The sequence below is a fragment of the Hemiscyllium ocellatum genome, chromosome 32, assembly GCF_020745735.1.
Source record: "Hemiscyllium ocellatum isolate sHemOce1 chromosome 32, sHemOce1.pat.X.cur, whole genome shotgun sequence".
Classification (NCBI taxonomy): Eukaryota; Metazoa; Chordata; class Chondrichthyes; order Orectolobiformes; family Hemiscylliidae; genus Hemiscyllium; species Hemiscyllium ocellatum.
The window spans coordinates 8,425,963-8,449,384 of record NC_083432.1 but is presented as its reverse complement, the minus strand read 5'-3'; the positions used below and the strand labels follow the sequence as shown (position 1 = coordinate 8,449,384).

Sequence of the window (23,422 nt, the reverse complement as noted above, 5' to 3'; positions counted from 1 at the left end):
CAGCTACTATTGGTAGGGTAAAAAATGAGGTCTGCAGATGCTGGAGATCACAGTTGAAAATGTGTTGCTGGTTAAAGCACAGCAGGTCAGGCAGCATCCAAGGAATAGGAAATTCGACGTTTCGGGCATAGAAGGGCTTATGCCCGAAACATCGAATTTCCTATTCCTTGGATGCTGTCTGACCTGCTGTGCTTTAACCAGCAACACATTTTCAACTAGCTACTATTGTTACCGATACACCACTCGATATACCAGTGACTTCTTTTTCACTTGTTTGTACTAAAACCGGTACAAATTTTATGCACAGAAGAGTAGAAAAAAGCTGAAATGGGTATTAAAAAAAGAAAAATAAACTTTTTTTAACTTTTGAAAAATATGGGACAAACTTGAACGATCACTGCGAGGGCTCTGTAGTTAAACCATAGGGGCGGTGTGCTTGCTCCAATAACAGCAACCACCCCAAATGCTCGTGAGACTCTTTCGTGTAAAGTGAACATACCCTGGAGCTGTTCCGAAAAACTACTCGGTGCTCAGTCCCTGAGCCTGATCTTGGGACCCCGCCCCTGAATATGCAGCTCCGCCCAAATGTGTACGTAGTCCAGCCCCCGTGTATATAACTCCACCCACCGAGTGTGTAGCCCCGCCCCGAATATATAACTCCACCTACGGCACGTGGCCACGCCCAGTGCATATCGCCACGATCGGGGGCATGTGGCCCCACTCCATCGCATGTTCCCCCGCCCGTGTACATGCAGCCCCGCCCCCATCCCTCTGGCCCCGCCCCCGAGCATGCAGCCCCGCCTCCCAAACGCGACCCGGACGGTGGAGGCGGCTCGGCCTGGTCTTGGCTTCACTTCCTCGGCTCCTACTCCGGCTCCAGTGCCGGCCGTGGCCGTTCATTCTGTCCTCCGCCTTGCTGTCGCGGTGGAGCTGTCACCGGGGCCATGATGAGCTTGAGGGCTGGGTTCGGGGTCGGGGTCTGCTGTCGGTGGGCGGGGGCATCCTCGGGGTTTGTGAGCCCGGTCCCGGCCCCGACCCCCGACCCTCCGGCGGTAGCAGGAGGAGTGGGGGCTGCTGAGAGGAATGAGTGGGTGTAGAAGAGGAGGAAGAGGGCGTTAGCAAGAGGAGAGAGACGACCAACCGAAGATGTGATGAAGAAATGAGTGACCTTCCAGGATTATGGAGGAGATAGGGTTAAGGGTAAAGGATGGGGAGAGGTGAGTGGAGGATGTTAGATGTGGCCGGTTGTCGGGGTGGGATGTGGCTGGTTGGGGTTGGATGTGGCCGGTTGGGGTGGGATGTGGCCGGTTGGGGTGGGATGTGGCCGATTGGGGTGGGATGTGGCTGGTTTGAGTGGGATGTGGCGGGTTGTCGGGGTGGGATGTGGCCGGTTGTTGGGGTGGGGTCTGACCGGTTGTCGGGGTGGGATGTGGCTGGTTGGGGTTGGATGTGGCCGGTTGGGGTTGGATGTAGCTGATTGGGGTGGGATGTGGCTGGTTTGAGTGGGATGTGGCAGGTTGTCGGGGTGGGCTGTGGCGGGTTGTCGGGGTGGGCTGTGGCGGGTTGTCGGGGTGGGATGTGGCCGGTTGTCGGGTGGGCTGTGGCGGGTTGTCGGGGTGGGATGTGGCCGGTTGTCGGGTGGGCTGTGGCGGGTTGTCGGGGTGGGATGTGGCTGGTTTGAGTGGGATGTGGCCGGTTGTCGGGGTGGGCTGTGGCGGGTTGTCGGGGTGGGATGTGGCCGGTTGTCGGGTGGGCTGTGGCGGGTTGTCGGGGTGGGATGTGGCCGGTTGTCGGGTGGGCTGTGGCCGGTTGTCGGGGTGGGCTGTGGCGGGTTGTCGGGGTGGGCTGTGGCGGGTTGTCGTGGTGGGCTGTGGCGGGTTGTCGTGGTGGGGTCTGACCGGTTGTCGGGGTGGGATGTGGCCGGTTGTCGGGGTGGGATGTGGCCGGTTGTCGGGGTGGGCTGTGGCCGGTTGTCGGGGTGGGCTGTGGCCGGTTGTCGGGGTGGGCTGTGGCCGGTTGTGGGGGTGGGATGTGGCCGGTTGTCGGGTGGGGTCTGACTGGTTGTTGAGGTGGGCTATGGCTGGTTGTCGGGGTGGGATGATACCCGACTTTGTTATCGCTATCATTCAGTTTCAGGTGTTAAGTTTGGGAAGCGTAGCGTAGGGCAGGGCTGGGGAAGAAGCTGTGATCCTCTCAGTAAAACATTCCTGTCGGGATGAGTGGACCATAAAATGATCGTCTCAACCTTATTGTAAATCTCAGGCGTACTTGGGTTTCAAATTGGAATCTTTAAACCTGAAACCAGTTGTGTAAATAAGAGTGATGAGTAAATTAGGTTAACATGTATTGTAGTTGATAGGTAGGAGCTTTTTTGTAACAACATTTATAAGATACCTGGAAGGGTATAAAAATTGGAGGGGTTTAGAGGGATATGGGCCAAGTACTGACAAATGAGACTAGGTGAGGTGAAGATATCTGGTTGGCATGGACTGAATGGTCTCTTTCTGTCTACACATCTCTATTACTTTCTGACTGTAATGGAATGTGGCTCTTGCTCCTGGGCCAGCATTTGTTGCCCCGTTTTACCTACCCTGAAAGATAGTGGTGAGTTGCCTCCTTTCACTGATGCAGTTGATTTGCTTTCAGTAGACATGTAATGATGTAAGGGAGGGAATTCGAGGGATTTTGACATTGAAGGAACAGCAATATGTTTCCAAGTCAGGGTGGTGAATAGCTTGGAGGGTAACTTGCATGTGGTGGTCATCCAAAGTATTTACTGCCCTTGCCCTGCTAGATGGTAGTTGGACTGGTTTTGGAAGGTGCTGTTGAATGAGGCTTTGTAAATTTGTGTAGTTCATGTCATTGATGATACACATTGAGTGTTGGTGGTGTGGAAAGTGGCTGTGGTGGCAATCAAGGTTAGTTTGTGATGTGTTAACCTCCCTTGAGTGTTGTTGGAGCTGCACTCATCCAGGTCAGTGGGGATATTCCATTGCCTTCATGATGATAGAGACATTTTGGGGAATCAGGAGTGAGTTTCTCAAGACATGATTTCTAGTTTCTGACCTTCTCATATCACCACAATATGGCTAATTCACTCAGTTTCTACTCTATGGAATCCCAGGATATTACTACTTGAGGGATTCTGTATTGAGACCCAGGTTCCTATCCCAGTAGCTTCAAAAATATGCAGTGACATCACTGAATAAGTTGATAAGAAAATATCTTTGATGTTATCAATTATTGCAAGGGGAATTGAATACAGAAGTAGGAAAGTTATGCTTCATTTGTACTGTGTACTGGTGAGACCACATCTGTGATCAGCATCAGCCTTTTGCTTAAGGAAGGATTTGAGGCCATGAGAGACCCTTCAGAGAATGTTGACTGAACTCATACCTGGAAATGGGCAGGTCGTTCTATGCAAACGATTGGATAGGCTATGCCTGATGTATCTGGAGTGTAGAAGAAGAAGAGATGGCTGGAATGAAACATGAAAAGTTTTGAGGTGGGTTGACAGCGTGCCTGTGAGAAGGAAGTTCATTGCTGGAGAATCTAGTCACTGTTTTAAAAAAAGGGGTCATCCAATTAAGACATGAGAAGAAATAATTTCTCCGAGAGGCATGAATCTTCAGAACTCCCTTCCTCAAATGAGGTGGAAACAGACTTTGAAATTTTTGAAAGCAGAGCTGGGTAGATTCTTGCCAAGTGAGAGGGTGAATGTTTACTGGGGCTAGGCAGGAATACGGAGTAACCCGAGCAGGCAGGATCTTACTGCAGAGTGGTGTTAGTTGAACAAGCCAAGTGATCCACTCCTCGGAACTCAGCTGTTTGTGAACGTTGGCCAGTTAGTTTTGCAATCACTGTTGTAATTTTATTCATTATTGTCACATGTACTCAGAGTGAGAAACAGGCAAATCAAACTCACATATAGTATTGCAGCTGCAGAGGAGGATCAGCTTGAATATCTGAGAGGTCCATTCAGAAGTCTGTTACCAGTGAGGAATAAGATGGTCTTTGTTTATCTTCTGCCTGACGGAACAAGATGGTAGGGAGTATAACTGGGGTGGAAGAGGTCTTTGATTATGATGACTGCTTTTCCGAGGGAGTATAGATGGAATCAGTGAATGAAAGGTTAGTTTGGGCTGGGTTCATAGTTCTCTGTAATTTCTTGCAGTCTTGGTCAGAGCAGTTACAGTACCAAGCGTGATGCATTCTATGGTGCATGTCGGTGAGAATCATTGCAGACATGCAAATTTTCTTTGCCTTCTGAGGATGTAGAGGTGTTGGTTTGTTTTCTTGATCATAACATTGACATGGATGGAGCAGGACAGATTGTTGGTAATATTTACTTCAAGGACCTTGAAGCTCTTGACCATCTCTACCTCAGCACCAGTGATGCAGACAGAGGCAAGTCCTTCATTCTGCTTCCTCAAATGAATGACCAGCTCCTTCATTTTGCTGACATTGAGGGAGATATTGTTGTCTTTACACAATGCCCTTAAGCGCTCGATCTCTTTCCTATATTCTGTAATCTGTCTCATCATTATTTAAAATCTGACCCACTCTGCTAGTGTCATCAGCAAAATTGGAAATGGAGTTAGAATTGACTGGCTACACATTTATGAGTGTATAAGGAGTATAGTAAGGAAACTGAGTATGCAGCCTTGTGGAGCGCCAGTGTTGAGGATTATCGTGGAGGAGGTGTAAGAACATAGAACAGTACAGCACAGTACAGGCCCTTCAGCTCACAATGTGCCGAGCATTTATCTTAATCTAAGATCAGCTAATCTGCACACCCTTTAATTTACTGCCGTCCATGTGCTTGTCCAGTAGTCACTTAAATGTCCCTAATTTCTCTGACTCTGCTACTACCACTGGTAGTGCATTCCACCACTCTATGTAAAGAACCTCCCTCTGACATCTCCCCTATGCCTTCCTGCAGTCACCTAAAAATTATGACTCCTCGTGACAGCCATTTCTGCCCTGGGGGAAAGTCTCTGGCTATCTACTCTATGCCTCCAATCACCTTGTACACTTCTATCAAGTCACCTCTCTTCCTTCTCTCCAGTGTGAAAACCCCTAGCTCACTTAACTTCTCTTCATAAGACAAGCCCTCCAATCCAGGCAGCATCCTGGTAAATCTCCTCTGCACCCTCTCAAAAGCATCTACACCCTTCCTGTAATGAGGCAACCAGAACTGGAGACAATATTCCAAGCGTGGTCTAACCAGGGTTTTATAGAGCTACAGCAAAACCTCATTGCTCTTAAACTCAGTCCTTCGTGAATAAAAGCCAAAGCATTATATACCACCTTAACAAATTGATCTCCAGCATCTGCAGTCCTCACTTTCTCCTCTACCAACTTGAATGGCAACTTTGAGGGATTATTGGACATGGACCCCATGATCCCGCTGTTCTTCCACACTGTCTAGAATCTGTCTTTAACTCTGTATTCAGCATTCAAAGTTGACCTTCCAAAATTAATCACTTCACATTTATCCCCGTTAAAATCCCTCTGCCACTTCTTAGCCCAGCTCTGCATCCTGTCAGTGTCTTGTAGCCTGCAACAGCCCTCAACTTTATATACAATGCTACCGACCTTCGTGTCATCGGCAAACCCATCCTTCCACTTCTTTATCCAAGTCACTTATAAAAAATTACCAAAAGCAGAGGCCCAAGAACAGATTCCTGGGGGTCACCAACCTTCAGGTGTCATACTTTCTCTCCACTCCTACCACTCATTGTCTTCTTTCGGACAGCCAATTCTGTAACCAAGCAACCAAATTTCCCTGCATCCCATACCTCCTAACTTTCTGAATGAGCCGACTGTGGGTAACCTGATCAAATGTCTTACTGTAATCCATATTCACCATGTCCACTGCTCAACCTTTGTCAACTTGTCTCGTCACAGCTTGAAAGAAATCAATGAGGCTTGTGAGGCATGACCTGTCCCTCAAAAAGCCATGCTGACTATCTTTAATCAAACTATGTTTATCCAAATATTCATAAATCCTATCTCTCAGAATTCTTTCTAGTACCTTGCTTACCATAGATGTAAGACTGACTGGTCTGTAATTCCCAGGGATTTCCTATTCCCTTTCTTGAACAGAGGAACAACGTTTGCCTCCCTCTAATCATCCGGTACTACTCACATAGAGTGACGATGCAATGATCATCGCCAGAGATGCAGCAATCTCATTCCTCACTTCCCATAGTTACCTTTGGATATATCTGGTCCGGCCCTGGGGACTTATCTGTCTTGATGCTTCCCAGAGCTTCCAACACATCCATTTTCATAATATCAATCTGTTCAAGCCTATTAACCTGGTCCACAGTGTTTCTCACTATCAACAAGGCCCCACTTTCTAGTGAACACAGAAGCAAAAAACTCATTTAGGGACTCCTCTCTGATGACTCCAGGCACAAGTTCCCTCCACTATCCTTGATCAGCTCTACTCTCTGATTATTCTCTTATTCCGCATGTTAGTGTAGAACGCCTCTGGGTTTTTCCTAATCCTTCCCGCCAAGGCATTTTCGTGCCCCCTCCTAGCTCTGTTAAGTCCATTTTTGAGTTCTTTCCTAGCTACCTTGTAATCCTCTAAAGCTGTGCAAGATCTTCGCTACCTCAACCTTAAGTAAGCTTCATTCTTTCTTTGGACGAGAAGCTCCTCTGCTTTTGTCATCCAAAGCTCCTTCACCTTAGCATTCCTTGCCAGTCTCAGTGGGACAAAGTTATCCAACACTCAGAGCAAGTGCTCCTTAAACAGCCTCCACATTTTTGTTGTGCTTTCCTGTAAAACAATTGTTCCCAATGGATACTCCTCAGCTCCTGTCTAATAGCAGTTTAATTTCCCCGCTCCCAATTAAATACCTTCCTAAACTTATTGTCTCTCCTTACTGATTGCAATGTGTGGGTCAGGAAGTTGAGGATCCAGTTGCAGAGGTGGGAGCAGAGTCCTAAGTGTCTGAGTTTGGAGAGGAGTTTGTTTGGAGTGATGATTTCAGAGGCAGAGCTGAAGTGAATAAATAGGAGTCTGACATGTATCCTTGTTATCCAGATGCCATGGACCTGTTACAACGGTAGGGGAATTGTTGTGGATCAAGGCAACCTGGGAGGCTGGAGTCAATGTATGCCATTACTAGTTTCTTGAAGCACTTCATAATGGTGGATACCAAAACCACTAGATGGTCATCATTCACAGAATAGAATCCTTACAGTGTGGAAACAGGCCAACAAGACCACACTGACTCTCCGAAGAGTAACCCACCCAGACCCATTACCCTACCCTACTAACTCTACATTTACAGCTGCAAATGTGTTGCTGGTCAAAGCACAGCAGGTTAGGCAGCATCTCAGGAATAGAGAATTCGACGTTTCGAGCATGGCTTATGCTCGAAACGTCGAATTCTCTATTCCTGAGATGCTGCCTAACCTGCTGTGCTTTGACCAGCAACACATTTGCAGCTGTGATCTCCAGCATCTGCAGACCTCATTTTTTAACTCTACATTTACCCTTGACTAATGCAAGTAATGTACACAACCTGAAAACTATGGGTGACTTAGCCTGGCTAATTGACCTAATCTGCAAATCTGTGGATTGTGGGAGGAAACAGGAGCACCCTGAGGATACCCATGCAGAGACAGGGCGAATGTGCATGGGTCACCCGAGAACAGTCACCCGAGTTTGGAATTGAACCCAAGGTCCCTGGTGTTGTGAGGCAGCAGTATTAACCACTGCCATGGACGTGCTGCCACTTTTTCTTTGTAAGTGGGATGATAGTGGTCATGTTGAAGCAGCTGGGAACCTCAGATTGGATTGAGGAGAGATTAAAGATATCTGCAAATACTCCTGCCAGCTGGTCCACACAGGATCTGATGCCTTATCAACTCTGATGAGATTAGCTCTGGGTCTCATTGGGCCAGGATGCTGAGTCTGCGCAACATCAGGTAGGGCTATAGAGTCGGGTCTCTGATCAGCTTTCAGATTGGGCCTTTGAAAAGCCAGTAAGTCGCTACTTGCTCTGTTGTTGTGGTCGCAGTTCCAGCATTGGCAGTCGGGTTGTATGGGTTCATGCAGTTGGGCATTCCAGTTGGTCCTGGTCTCTGCCGCATATGGAACAGAACAACAGTTACTGGTGCAGCAATGTGCTCGTGCAGTTAGCAGAGGATGGTTTTGATTCATTGACCTCTCGGTTATGGGTCCAGCACACCCTCGCTCTGCCACTCTGTTGCAAAGCAATATTGGAATCTGTTGTTAAAGGTGAACTGGTGAACAGGCATTAGAAAATCACCTACTGAGCAGAGTAACTATGGTTAGATGAAAAGAAAAGCATGTTTTTCCAGATCAATTTGAATTCTTTGAGCAGAACATGTAACTAGCACAGTAGATCATAGATGTAAAATTCTTGGTCCACACAGGATCTGACGCCTTGTCAACTCTGATGAGATTAGCTCTGGGTCTCATTGGGCCAGGATGCTGAGTCTGCGCAACATTCTTGGATTTTCAGAAAGCATTTGATAAAGTAATGCATCATGACTTGGTAAAAGACTCAAGGGGTGTGGAAATCTGATCAAACAATATAAACTAGAGAGTGGGAATAATGGGGTCATTTCTCGATTGGCAGAGTGTGATTAATGATATGGGTCTCGACTATCGCACCTGAATCTATGAATGATTAGAAGCAGAAGCGCAGTTGAATACATTCAAGTTTTCTGATGATACAAAACTGTAAGGAATATACTTTTGAAGACAAAAGTATCATGCCTGAAGTATGGGGAACAAAATAATAGACCGTATTGCAGGTCTGGTCTCAACAAAACCCTGGACTGCAATGAGGGGTCTGTCAAAAGACTTAGATATGAATGAGTTTAAAAGTGGCAGATGGGAAAGTTAGGGTACTTTTGTGAGGAAGCATAGAAAAAAACATCAGTCATATGAAACTTAAATACAGTGTTCAAAGAGATCTGGTTCATTTTGTACTCAAATTATAAAGTTAGCATATGGTGCAGCAAATAATTTTCCAAGTAATTTGGAAGTCATCTGCTTTATTATTTATTTATTGGAACAGGGTTAGAACACGAATTAAGAGGACTTATTGCAGTCCAGGGCTTTGCTGAGATCAAACCTACAATACGGTCTATAATTTTGTTCCCCGTACTTCAGGCGTGATACTTTTGTCTTCAAGGCAGTGAAAGAAAGGCTCAGGAGATTATTTCCTTGGATGAAATGGTTGTCGTGTGAGCAGTTTGAGTCATCTGGACTTTGAAAGTTGGGTCGCAAAGACAGAAACTGCTGGAAAAGCTCAGCAGATCTGGCAGCTCTGTGGAAAGAAATCAGAGTTAATGATTTGGGTCCGGTGACCCTTCCTCAGAACTGTTCATATTCTCAGGATAAGGCCATTTTGGACTGACAGGAGAAATTTCTGAGGGTTCTGAATCATGAAAATTCTCTGTCTCTGTCCCAGAGTACCTGTAGAGATGAATTTGAAGGTGAGCTATAATCTGATTAAATTGTAGATTAGTTTCAAGAGACTGAATAGATGACTGTGCTTGAATTTTTGATGTGAGCTCAGCTGCCTACTTTTGGTTTGTTTCAGTGATTTTACTGCCTTGAAAAGCAGAAAAGTTCAGGACTCTTGAGCCAGCGAATGCTGCTGCAAAGCAGGGATTATGGAGAAGGCCAGGAGATTGAATATGGTTCAACAGCCTGATGGCACATTCAGTTTCAATGAGGTCCGAGAAGGTAGGTAGTTTCCAGCAAAAATATCAAATTTGTCAGGGGAGGGGAGAAAGTTGAACATATTCCATATTCTGACACTCTGAATATATCAACATGAATTTGAAGTGGGTATGACACAAGCCAGCTGGATATTCACTTGTTCCCCACATGGATGAACAGTGACTGATTTCCAGTCCCCACTGCCAGTCTGTACATCACATGCTGCCCCATCAGCACCTGTGATCAGGAAAGGAAGTTAATCGGTATAAGAATCATGAAGTATTTAAAAATATGACATTTGTAAATTTGTTGCGGTGAGCACTTGGATGGAGACTTCTGACTTGTGTTTCCAGTCTGGTGGTGATTCGGAATAGCATGGTTTGCTGTATTGTGCACTGACTCAGTGGGTGTAACCTAGAGTTGGTGGCACTGAAAGAAAGGCAGCCGCTGATCAGTACAGAGTATCTGTCAGTCAGCAATAATTTGCAGGTTTGCATGTGTATCCCATTCAATGTGGTACATCAGAGAGACCAGGCTGTTGGAAATTATGTATGACAGGGCCTTAATGAAGTCCATCTTTGTTTCTTGCCTCAGATTGTGAAGTTATGGTCTGAAGATCACAGTGCTGAAATTTTAATCTGCTGGTTAACGAACCCATAGAAAAGTGTCTGTGGCAGCTTTAATTGGTATGAACAAAGGCTTTTTCTTATCTTACACTGTTAACAATAAGTGCCTTTTTCTGTGTAGCCTGAGTCATTGTGTTAGCTCCTAGCATGGGAGGACCCTTCTGATCATAGACCAATATCTGAATGGCCAAATTTGATTTCAGCTGCATAGTGGTCTGTCTGTCTTTCCCAGTTTTATCTGGAATATTCATGGAGCTCCTTAGCAATCATTTCTTTTTACTGTCCAGTGAAATGTGGATAGCATTATTAGTATCCATTACTAATTGTCCTTGAACAGAATGGCTTCTAAGATAATTTGCAAATATAGTTTTGAGTCAATCACATTGGATCTGGGTTCTTATCGAGACCAGACTTGGTAAGAATAGTGGACTTCTTTCCGTAAAGGACATCTGTCAAACAAATTATTTATTGCAATATGAGCTGTCATGGTCCCTATTACTGAAACATACTTTCAGTTCCAGATCCTGTTTATGGATTTGAGTTTAACTTCTATCAGTTGCTATTGTGATATTTGTACCCATGACCCTCAGATCAGTTGTCTAGGCATCTGGATTACTAGTTCAGTAAAGGACCAATACCAATATTTCCCTATGTTATGTGTCAAAGTTTGTATGTGATGCTGCTTGATTGGGAAGCATGCTAAATATTTGTATACTCTTCTGATAAAAAAAATTTCTCTCGAAAGAATTTTTTCTGAGTCAATCATCCTGGCTCAGAGTGGATGGCACATCAACAGCACAAAAGAGCCATCGTTACTGGGTGTGATACAAAGTACAATGCCTTTGGGAATTTGTTTCTTTCTGAGAATAGATGGAACTAGCTGGATGAGGATATTAAAGTATTTTCACGGAATGAAAAGTCCCCAAGTTGATTCTGGTTTCTGTGAACAAGCTGCCTTCTAATGTAGAAAAATGTTGGGGAACTCGTACCCCTTGCAAGAAGAGGGGAAATTAGAGGAAAGAGGAATAAATTAACTCAGGAAACGATAGCTCCAATTCCCTCAGCAGTTAAATATCTTCTTTGCTTATTGTTGGATTTATGAACAATGCTGTTCTGGACCAAAAAGTTCCCAAAACTCTGAACAATTAATGTGGATTATCTTTGTAATTTAGGGAAGGTTCCATTCGACTGGAAAGTTGCAAATACAACCCCTCTAATCAAAAAGAGAAGGAGGTGGAAAACAGAAAGCTACAGGCCATTTAGCTTGATTCTTAAACAGATTACAGCTGCGCAACAAGAAAACCTCAGATATTTCGGAAGAGCCCATATGGTTTTGTGGAAGAGATATCACGTCTAATCAAATTAATAGACAACTTTGAAAGAAAAATATTCTTTGTGGATAAACGGGAAACATTAGATGTACTGAACTTGGATTTCCAGAAGGCACTTGATAAGGTGCCAGATCAAAGTTGACTATGGAAATCTGGTCCAGGGGATGACATATTGGAATGGATAGAAGATTGGCTTGTTCATAGAAAACAGAGCATACAAAAGTGGTTATTTGTGCGATTGGCAGAACATGATGTGTGGAACCCCAAAGGTGTTTATGCTGGGACCTCAACTTTTTAAAATTTACATCAATGATTTAGTTAAGGGAAGTGAAGATATGGTGGCTAAATTCACATGCAGCACCAAAATAGACATAAGTTAAGACAAGATAAGACCAGAAGACGTTGGAGCAGACATTAAGCCATTCGACCCATCGAGTCTGCTCTGCCATTGAATCTTGGCTGATAGGTTTCTCAACCACATTTTCCCAGTTTCTCCCCATAATAATATGCCATTCTCTACTGTGATCTTGCCTATTGAGGTCCAAAATGTTTACAGTTCTGGTTGTGATGGCCCTTTGGGTTCCTTCACCTCCAGCTGTTTCAGTTTTGCTCAGACTGGATCTTTCAGCATCCAAAGTCTGATATTGTCAGCTGTGACAGGAACTGCATGCTGAAAATTAAAAACCATTATGGACTCTTCCAGTGGCGGTATGACCGGTGGTGTATCTGCCAACGGGAAGCAGTTCAATTCATCCGCATTTGCTGCTTGTCCTCCCAGCCTGTGTTCCAACTTTTAATTGTACCCACGTAGCATTTGAGCCCACTGCTGAATTCAGCCTGAAGCTATTGGCAGCATTGCCTTGTCCTCTTTAAGTGCACCTGACTGGTTTGTGGTCTTATTATTATAAATTTATGAGGGTAAAGATATTGCTGGAACTTCCTAACTCCAATTATGACCGCCAAAGCTTCCTCCTCTTTCTGGCATATTTACACTCGGCATCAACCCAAGTTCTGGCTGCAAACTCAATTGGATGTTCCTCTCCATTTGGCCACCTGTGAGCTAATACTATGCTGATGTTGCATGGGGAGGCATCACATGTCAATACCAGATCTCACGAGGGGTCATAATGTGCCAGCATCTGAGAGAGCACTTGCTGTTTCTTCACTTCCCTGAAAGCTATGGCTTGGCTATGTGACCATTTCCAAGCCTGACCTTTCTTAGAAGAGTTGCTACAAAGTTGCCAGGATGGAGGCCCGGTTATGTATGAACTTTCCCTAATAAGTCATCAGCCCAAGGAAAGACCTATGTTCCAGTACAGATGTGGCACCTTCGATCACCCTCACTTTATCTTCCAATGAGTGTAACCCACTCTTGTTGATTTTAATAGCCCAAGTAGGTCATGTGGACTGCCCTTCTGAGGTATATGCTCACCTGAAAGAAAAGTCTAAGAACTGTGTCTGAGTTATATCCAAGGACTGTAGTAAGGCATTTGATAAAGTTCCAATTAATACAAAAACTAATATCACATGGGATTTGGGGTGGGCTGGCTAGGTGGATACAAAACTAGCTTGGTCATAAAAGAAGAGGATAGTGGTGGAAGTGATTTTTTTCAGGATGGAGATGGGTGACTAGTGGTGTTCCCCAGGGATCTGTCTTAGGTCCTCTGTTGTCTAGTATATATGAATGATCTGAAGGAAAATGTGGGTGGTCTGATTAATAAGTTTGCAGATGACATGAAAATTGGTGGAGTTACTGATAGTGCCAACGATTGTGTAAGGATACAACAGGATTGGCGACTTGGGCACAGAAGTGGCAAATGGAGTTCAATCCAGACTAATGCGAGGTGCTGCATTTTGGAGGATCAAATTTAGGTGTGAACTATACTGTAAATGGCAGAACCCTTGGGAATATTACCATACAGACGGATCTGAGTGTGTGCACTAAAAGTGGCAACAAAGAGGCCCATGTAATTCAGAAGGCATATGGCATGCTTGCCTTTATCGACCGGGGCATGGAGTACAAGAGTTGGCAAACTATATTATAGCTATATAAAGCGCATCAGGTCAGACAGCATCCAAGGAGCAGGAGAATCGACATTTTGGGCATGAGCCCTTCACCCTTCGGGCTCATGCTCGATACGTCGATTCTCCTGCTCCTTGGATGCTGCCTGACCTGCTGCGCTTTTCCAGCAACACATTTTCAGCTCTGATCTCCAGCATCTGCAGTCCTCACTTTCTCCTATAGCTATATAAAACCTTCATTAGGCAGCATTTGGAGTACTGGGTGCAGTTTTAGTCGCCACACTACCAGAAGAACGTGGAAGCTTTGGAGAGAGAGTAGAGAAAGTTCACCAGGATGTTGCCTGGTCTTGAGGACTTTGGCTAAGAGGAAAGGTTAAAAAGACTAGGATTGTTTTCACTGGAAAGACATCAACTGAGTGGAAACCTGATAAACATCTACAAAATTATAAGAGGCATAGATAGGATGGATAGTCAGAGGCTTTTTTCCCCAGGGTTGAAGTTTCAATTACAAGGGGGCACAGCTTCAAGGGAGGAGGGAGAATGTTTAAGGGAGATTAGCGAGGCAAGTTTTTCACACAGTGGTAGCAGCCTCAAGCGCACTGCCAGAAGAGGTGGTGGAAGCAGGTACATGAACGGCATGGTGGCACAGTGGTTAGCACTGCTGTCTCACAGCACCTGAGACCCGGGTTCAATTCCCGACTCAGGCTACTGACTGTGTGGAGTTTGCACGTTCTCCCCGTGTCTGCGTGGGTTTCCTCCGGGTGCTCCAGTTTCCTCCCACAGTCCAAAGATGTGCAGGTCAGGTGAATTGGCCATGCTAAATTGCCTGTAGTGTTAGGTAAGGGATAAATGTAGGGGTATGGGTGGGTTGCGCTTCGGCGGGTCGGTGTGGACTTGTTGGGCCGAAGATTCTGTTTCCACACTGTAAGTAATCTAATCTAATCTAAAAATGGACGATATTTAAGAGGCGTCTGGATGGTTGCATGAATTGGGAGGGAACAGAGGGATACAGACTGAATAAGGGCATGAGGTTTTTTTTAGTTTAATTCGACCATGATCATTAGCACAGACTTGGAGAGCCGAAGGATCTGTTCCTGTGCTGTACTTTACTTTGTTCTTTGTTCTTATTTCAGTGCTCCTCACTGGTTTTCCCTGTTATTAGCATGTCATCTAGGTTAATGGTGACCTGGGGGTAGACCTTGGAAAATGTTTTCCATTGTCTGCTGAAAATTTGCACATGCTGACGATACCCCAAATGGCAGTTTCATACATTCGTCCAAGTCCTTATCGGTCCTAATTGTTGCATACCTCTGGGAATTCTCATCTAACCACAATTGCAAGTACGCATAGCTCATGTCCAGCTTTGTGATGGTAAAAACAAGGACTGCAGATGCTGGAAACCAGATTCTGGATTAGTGGTGCTGGAAAAGCACAGCAGTTCAGGCAGCATCTGAGGAGCCATGAGTACCCGTGTGGGCCCCAGCTATGCCTGTCTCTTTGTTGGCTACGTAGAACAGTCCATCTTCCGTAATTACATCGGCACCACTCCCCACCTCTTCCTCCGCTACATTGATGATTGCATTGACGCCACGTTGTGCTCCCACAAGGAGGTTGAGCAATTTATCAATTTCACCAACACATTCCACCCTGACTTTAAATTTACCTGGACCATCTCTGACACCTCCCTCCCCTTCCTGAACTTCGACATCTCCAATAATGACAACCGACTTGACATGGACATTTTTTACAAACCCAACGACTCCCACAGCTACTTGGATTACACCTCTTCCCACCCTACCTCCTGCAAAAATGCCATCCCATGTTCCCAATTCCTCTGCCTCCGCCATATCTGCTCCCAGGAGGACCAGTTCCACCACAGAACACACCAGATGGCCTCCTTCTTTAGAGCCCGCAATTTCCCTTCCCACGTGGTTAAAGATGCCCTCCAATGCATCTCGTCCACATCCCACACTTCCGCCCTCAGACCCCACCACTCCAACCGTAACAAGGACAGAACGCCCCTGGCGCTCACCTTCCATAAACCAAATCATCCACTGACATTTCTGCCACCTCCAAAAAGACCTCACCACCATGGATATATTTCCCTCCCCACCTCTTTCCGCCTTCCGCAAAGACCGTTGTCTCCGTGACTACCTGGTCAGGTCCACGCCCCCTACAACCCACCCTCCCGTCCTGGGACCTTCCCCTGCCATCACAGGAATTGCAAAACCTGCGCCCACACCACCTCCCTCACCTCCATCCTGGGCCCTAAAGGAGCCTTCCACATCCATCAATATCATTTATTGTATCCGTTGCTCCCGATTCGGTCTCCTCTACATTGGGGAGACTGGACACCTCCTAGCAGAGCGCTTTAGGGAACATCTCTGAGACACCCGCACCAATCGACCACACCATCCTGTGGCCTAACAGTTCAACTCCCCCTCCCACTCTGCCAAGGACATGGCGGTCCTGGGCCTCCTTCAGCGCCGATCCCTCACCACCTGACGCCAGGAGGAAGAACGCCTCATCTTCCACCTTGGAACATTTCAACCCCAGGGCATCAATGTGGATTTCACCAGTTTCCTCATTTCCCCTTCCCCCACCTCACCCCAGTTCCAAACTTCCAGTTCAGCACTTTCGCCATGACTTGTCCTACCTGCCTTCCTTCTTTTCCACCTATCCACTTCACCCTCCTCTCTGAACTATCACCTTCATCCCCTCCCCCACTCACCTCTATGCTAGTTTCTCCTCACCCCCACCCTCATCTCATTTATCTCTCCACCCTTCAGCCTGTATTTCTGGTGAAGGGCTTTTGCCCAAAATGTCAATTTTACTGCTCCTCGGCTGCTGCCTGAACTGCTGTGCTTTTCCAGCACCACTAATCCAGAACCAGCTTTGTGTATAATGCCATTACACAAGGGATTGGGTGTTTTTCCTGCTGTGAAAAGCTGTTTACCATTTGTTTAAAATTCCCACAAGGGCCAACTGACCTGTTGGGCCTCACAATTGGTATGACCAGTGCTGCTCTTTCCGCAACCTGGATTGGTTTGACGACTCCTTCACTTTGCAGCCTCCTGTTTTATGGGTCCACTTTTGACTGTAAGACAAATGGCAGTGGGTGGGCCTTGCAGAATTGTGGGAGTGCTCCCTGGTCAACATGCAAGATGACCTTGGCTATTTTGATAGTAGACATTCCTGAAAAAACCTCTGGGTGTTTAATGAGGACTTCTCTTAGGCAGCTATTTTCGAATTGAGCCAGTCAAGGTGAATCTTTCTCAATCCATTTCATCCCATCAAGCTTGGGCTCAAGCCTTTTACTGCAATCACTGGGAACTGAACCAGCTGCTTCTCATAAGAGACTGGAGCTGAAGTTGTAACCCCAGTATAGGTTCTCGGGCTTGTGCAGGTCTTGCACAAACTCAAAAGTTCCGAGTAAATAAACTGCCTCTAACATCTATATCTATCACCCCTCAATTTAATGTTGTATTCCCTCGTGCTAGCCATCACTATCTGAGGAAAAAGGATCTCACTGTCCACTCTATCTCATCCTCTGATCATTTTGTGGATCTCTATTAAGTCACCTCTCAAGCTTCTTTTGTCTAATGAAAACAGCCTCAAGTCCCTCAGCATTTCATCAAAAGCCCTTCCCACCAAACCAGGAAACATCCTAGTAAATCTCCTCTGAACTCTTTCCAAAGCTTCCACATTCTTCCTATAATGTCAGAAATCTACACATTATTGCAGGTGGGGCCACACCAGAGTTTTGTGCAGCTTCAGCATGACCTCGTGGATTTGAAACCCTATCCCTCTACCAATAAAAGCTAACACATCGTATGCCTTCTTAACAACCCTATCAACCTGAATGGCAACTTTGAGGAATCTTCGTACGTGGACACTGAGATCTCTCTGCTCATTTTCATTACCAAGAATCTTACCATTAGCCCAGTACTCTTTATTGTTCTTGCTCCTTTGAAGGTAAATCACGTCACACTTTTCCACATTGAACTCCATTTGCCTCCTCTCAGCCCAGCTCTGCAGCTTATCTATGTCCCTCTGTAATCTGCAACATCCTTTAGCAGTATCCACAACCCCAATGACCTTTGTGACATCTGTAAATTTACTAACACCCTCATTTTAGGTCATTTATAAAAATGACAAACAGCACAAGCCACAAAACAGATCCTTGCGGTACACCACTAGTCACTGAACTCCAGGAAGAACAGTTCCCACCAACCACCATCCTCTGTCTTCATTCACCTGGCCAACTTCTGATCCAAACCACTAAATCGCCTCACTCCCATGTGTTTGAATTGAATTGAATTTATTGTTACGTGTACTGAGGCACAGTGAAAAGCTTTGTCTTGTGAGCAATACAGGCAGATCCCATAGTTAAGTCGCATAGATAAGTAATTAATAGGTAAACAGTGGCAAAAACAAAAACACAGGTACAGGCAAATGTAAAGAGTTCGAGTCCATTCATTATTCTAATAACAGTAGGGTAGAAACTGTTTCAAAACCAGCTGCTGCATGTGTTCCAGCTTTTGTAGAAAAACACTGCCAGGTTCGGATGAATCTTTGAGAATGCTGGCGGCCTTTCCTCGACAGCGGGTCTGCTGGATGGATTCTATAGATGGGAGGTTGGCCTTTGTGATTATCCGGGCTGAGTTCACCACTCTCTCTCTCTAACCATCTCCAGACTTGAATGGTAGAGTTGCTATGCCAGGTAGTGATACATCCAGACAGAATGCTCTTGATGGCTCACCTATTTCCTCAGCTGCCTGAAGAAGAGACGTTGTTGGGCTTTTGTAACCAGTGCGTCTACATGAAGAGTCCAAGAAAGCTTCTTGTTAGTGACCACTCCCAGGAGCTTGACTCTCTCCACTTGTTCCACCTCTGTGCTGTTAATGTGTAGGGGGAGCAGGAGTAACATCCCGCCGAAAGTCAATGATGAGTTCCTTGGTTTTGCCGGCATTGAGATCAAGTTGTTCTCAGTGCACCATTTTTCCAGGTCTTCCAACCATAGTCTGTTTTGTTGCCTTCTGAGATTTGACCAACTATGGTGGTGTCATCAGTGAACTTGTAAATGACATTAGTCTGGTATTTGGTGACGCAGTCATGGGTATACAGCGAGTACAGTAGGGGGCTGAGTTGTTGACTGTTAGTGAGGATGAAATATTGTCCCCAATCTTCAGTAATTGTGGCCTGTGGCTCAGGAAGTTGAGGATCCAGTTGCAGAGAGTGGGGCTTAGTCCGCGATCACCAAGTTTAGTAATCCGTCTGAGGGACATCAACCTGTAGAGGGACAGAGTGGGGAATAGGATTGATTAATTTCTTGACAAAATGTCATTTTGACATGGACTCAAAGGCTGAATGGCTGCCTTCCATGCCATCAAAATTCTATTTTGTGTTTCTGGTGTTAGAGATTTTTTATGCCAAAAGAGAGTTTCCACATGCCCTCTCACCTAAACCTGCCATCTCCAACAGGAATGCACTGTTGGAGTATTTTACTGCCATCCTAAATGTTTGATTAAGCAGAACACTTATGTAGGGAACTGTATGTTGTCCATAACACGGTGCTATAAGAGGACGAGCAACTTTGGCCAGAAGAGGAAGATGTTTCTTGGGGCTAATAGTTGTGACTTAGATATTTCTATTTAGAGAAAAGCACTGATCTCTGCACTGCTCTCATTTTCCTTAGACACTAGAAGGAGACTATGAAAGAGAAGTGCACTGTTGTGTCATGTATGGTGGAAGATGTGAACAGCTGAACTCTGGGACTGGCCTTGCTCCAGCAATGAAGGTAAGAGGATACCATAGAACTGTCATGGTCCCATTGGTTGAAGTGTTTTTCAGTACCGCTTTTCACTTGTTGATATAAATGAAGTGATATCAACATCTAAGAACTAAACTTTGTTGGTGAGATTTTGTGAAATAAATGTAGAATATATGGTTCATGTTCCATTTAAATTGTGATGTGGAGGTGCCGGTGTTGGACTGGGGTGGACAAAGTTAAAAATCACACAACGCCAGGTTATAGTCCAACAGGTTTATTTGGAAGTACAAGCTTTCAGAGCACTGTTCCTTCGTCAGCTAGCTTCCTGATTTTTAATTTTGTCTACTTAAATCGGGCAGATTCTTATTATGTATCAACCAGTCCCTCCCTCTGAGTTAAATTAATGTGTAAAGTGTACTTCGCCCTTTGCCTCAGCTGATGTTTCGTACAGAGCTCTTTCATTTTGGGAGCTAGATGACATCAGCAACCAGCGTGGAAATGCAATTTGGCTTTGTGTCAAAGGAGTCGAGTTAAATATTGAAAATAATTATAACCAGTTGTCCTCTGTACCTTCTCCGCAATGGTAGAGTTTGGAAAAAAGAATTGCCAGGGTGGGATGGATCTTTGAGAATGCTGGCGGCCTTTCCTTGACAGCCGGCCTGGTAAATGGATTCTATAGATGGGAGGTTGGCCGAGTTCACCATTCTGTAACCATCTCCAAACTTGAATGGTACAGTTGTCATACCAGGTCGTCATACATACAGACAGAATGCTCTTGATGGCACACCTTTAAAAGTTGGTAAAGGTATTCACCGTCATGACAAATTTCCTTAGCCACCTGAGGAATAAGAGATGTTGTTGGGCCTTTGTAACCACTACATCTGCGTGAAGAGTCGAAAAAAGCTGGTTGTTAATGACCACTTCCTGGAGCTTGACACTTTCCACTTGTTCCACCTCTGTACTGTTAATGTGTAGAGGGGGCAGGAGTAACGTCCTGCCGAAAATCACTAATGACTTCCTTGGTTTTGCCGGCATTGAGTAAAAAATGAGGTCTGCAGATGCTGGAGATCACAGCTGCAAATGTGTTGCTGGTCAAAGCACAGCAGGTTAGGCAGCATCTCAGGAATAGAGAATTCGACGTTTCGAGCATAAGCCCTTCATCAGGAATAAGAGAGAGAGAGCCAAGCCGGCTGAGATAAAAGGTAGGGAGGAGGGACTAGGGGGAGGGGCGATGGAGGTGGGATAGGTGGAAGGAGGTCAAGGTGAGGGTGATAGGCCGGAGTGGGGTGGGGGCGGAGAGGTCAGGAAGAGGATTGCAGGTTAGGAGGGCGGTGCTGAGTTGAGGGAACCGACTGAGACAAGGTGGGGGGAGGGGAAATGAGGAAGCTGGAGAAATCTGAATTCATACCTTGTGGTTGGAGGGTTCCCAGGCGGAAGATGAGGCGCTCCTCCTCCAGCCGTCGTGTAGTTGTGTTCTGCCGGTGGAGGAGTCCAAGGACCTGCATGTCCTCGGTGGAGTGGGAGGGGGAGTTAAAGTGTTGAGCCACGGGGTGATTGGGTTGGTTGGTTCGGGCGGCCCAGAGGTGTTCTCTGAAGCGTTCCGCAAGTAAGCGGCCTGTCTCACCAATATAGAGGAGGCCACATCGGGTGCAGCGGATGCAATAGATGATGTGTGTGGAGGTACAGGTGAACTTGTGGCGGATATGGAAGGATCCCTTGGGGCCTTGGAGGGAAGTGAGTGTGGAGGTGTGGGCGCAAGTTTTACATTTCCTGCGGTTGCAGGGGAAGGTGCCGGGGGTGGAGGTTGGGTTGGTGGGGGGTGTGGATCTGACAAGGGAGTCACGAAGGGAGTGGTCCTTGCGGAACGCTGATAGGGGAGGGGAGGGAAATATATCCTTGGTGGTAGGGTCCGTTTGGAGGTGGCGGAAATGGCGGCGGATAATACGTTGTATGCGCAGGTTGGTGGGGTGGTAGGTGAGAACCAGTGGGGTTCTGTCTTGGTGGCGGTTGGAGGAGCGGGGCTCAAGGGCGGAGGAGCGGGAAGTGGAGGAGATGCGGTGGAGGGCATCGTCGATCACGTCTGGGGGGAATCTGCGGTCCTTGAAGAAGGAGGCCATCTGGGTTGTGCCGGCATTGAGAGCAAGTTGTTCTCATTACACCATTTTCCAGGTCTTCTACCTTCTGACCGTAGTCTGTTTCGCCACCTTCTGAGATTTGATCGACTATGGTGGTGTCATCAGCGAACTTGTTAATGGCATTAGTTTGGTATTTGGCGATGCAATCCTGGGTATACAGCGAGTAGAGTTGAGGCTGAGTATGCATCCTGGGGGAGTCCAATGTTGACTGTTAGTGAGGATGAAATCTTGTCCCCAATCTTCAATGATTGCGGCTTGTCGGTCAGGAATCTGAGGATCCAGTTGCAGGGAGTGGCGCTTAGTCCACGATGACTAAGTTTAGTCATCAGTCTTGAGGGGTTAATCGTGTTAAAGTCTGAACTGTAGTCAATGAGTAGGATTCTTACAGAGCTGTTCTTGGTGTCAAGATGTTCTCGGGAGGAGCGAAGGGCAAGTGATATGGCATCTGACATGGATCTCTTGGCCCCACAGGCAAATTGGAGTGGGTCAAGAGTAGTGGGGAGGCTTATTGTTTTTTTTTCTCTACATATGTCATTGGTACCAGAATGTACCACTATCTCCATCTGTTTGTCCTTCTCCTTCAGAATGCACTTCAGCAGACCCTGGCAACCTACTATCCTGGGGTCTCTTTTACAGATGCAGAAATACCTATCTGCTCCCCTTTCCACTGAATCCCCTGCCACTTCAGCCTTGATGCTGTTCTTTGTCACTGCTTGTGCATCAACCTTGGCCATGGTGCTATAAAGATGGCTGCCACTGCTTTACCCTATTGAGTAATTTCCTCCAACTGGATCCAAACGGTATACCTATAGGAAAGAGGTTGGTCACAGGGGCCTCATGTACTACCTGCCTTCTCCTCTTACACATTCATATAGCACAGAAAAGGCCCTTCGGTCTATTGAATATGCACCGACATAAGTACCACTAAAACAAAATGAATTAATCCCAATTCCTGCACTTGTCCCAAATCCTTGAATGAATAGAATAGAATAGAATAGAATCAATACCAAAACCAAAATCTTATCACCCTTACATGGAATGCAGCATTTAAATAAGGCATCGCTTGCAAGGGCAATATCTGGTTGCCCAAACAGCAACATCTGCATCCTGTAAATGAGCAAGAACACTGCACCTCATAATTTCATACATTTTATTACAAAGTAGACGGGTGCTGCTAAAACTCTACAGGCATGAGTTAAATCACAACTGGCATCATATGAACAGATTTGGCCACTTTATCGAAGGAAAAGTATTCTCATATTGGAGGCAGTCCAATGAATGTTCATGAGGCTGTTTCCCAGGTATGGAGTGACTGTCTTATGTAGCCTAGTAGGGTGACGTGCTCTTGCTGTCAGGTGTGGGAGATCTGAGAGAATTTGAATGTTCCTGGAGCCTCTGTCTGCAGACAGTGTCTTTGGTTGTGAACCCTGATGGACACATGGATCAGTTGGAGCAGCAGTTAGAGACAATGAGGGGTTTACAAGAGCAAGGGGGAGTGGTGGATGGCAGTCTAACAAAGATAGAGACACAGCAGATACAGTTGGGTAGATGATAGACCACTAGGAATGAAAGAAGAGGTAGCCAGGAATGCAGGAGTCTCGTGTGGCTATCCCTGTCTCAAATTGGTGTGCCATTTGGATACTGTAGGAGAGGAATGGCCTCTCACGAGAGTATAGGACTGATGATCAGTTTTCTGTTAGTGTGACTTGATTGTAATGAGAGTAACATAAGGTTTCAAGTGATCAGTTTTAAACAGGGTCTATCTCTTGGGCACAGACAGCTGTTTCTGTGAAATTCTGAGACACCAGGATGCCTCC

At 45.9% G+C, this 23,422-nt stretch overlaps 2 protein-coding genes across 3 annotated transcripts in view; one reads left to right on the top strand and one right to left on the bottom strand.

The window, feature by feature from the left end:
• Positions 1-865: 865 nt before the first annotated feature.
• LOC132830740 (uncharacterized) lies at positions 866-2,126 on the bottom strand. The gene is made up of 2 exons (XM_060848578.1): positions 1,412-2,126; positions 866-1,074 (listed from the first exon to the last, which is right to left on the bottom strand). The coding sequence occupies exons 1-2, from the start codon at positions 2,124-2,126 to the stop codon at positions 866-868; spliced, it is 924 nt and encodes a 307-aa protein (XP_060704561.1).
• Positions 2,127-9,600: 7,474 nt separating this feature from the next.
• The window catches only part of kansl1b (KAT8 regulatory NSL complex subunit 1b), a 300,606-nt gene continuing 286,784 nt past the window's right edge, over positions 9,601-23,422 (top strand). Inside the window, exons 1-2 of one of the 2 annotated variants that reach the window (XM_060848550.1) lie at positions 9,601-9,742; positions 19,396-19,497. The gene's annotated coding sequence lies outside the window, so the exon portion shown is untranslated. Of the gene's footprint in view, positions 9,743-10,352; positions 10,405-19,395; positions 19,498-23,422 lie in introns of those variants that run through there. The other variant, XM_060848551.1, reaches the window with a different exon arrangement.

What these genes read in the sequence shown, in the direction of transcription:
- LOC132830740 (XM_060848578.1), bottom strand. Translation starts at nt 2,126, where the DNA reads ATGATAGCGATAACAAAGTCGGGTATCATCCCACCCCGACAACCAGCC. An exon ending in ACATCCCACCCCGACAACCG is followed by an intron (nt 1,075 to 1,411) that starts GTCAGACCCCAC and finishes CATTCCTCTCAG; the next exon opens with CAGCCCCCACTCCTCCTGCT.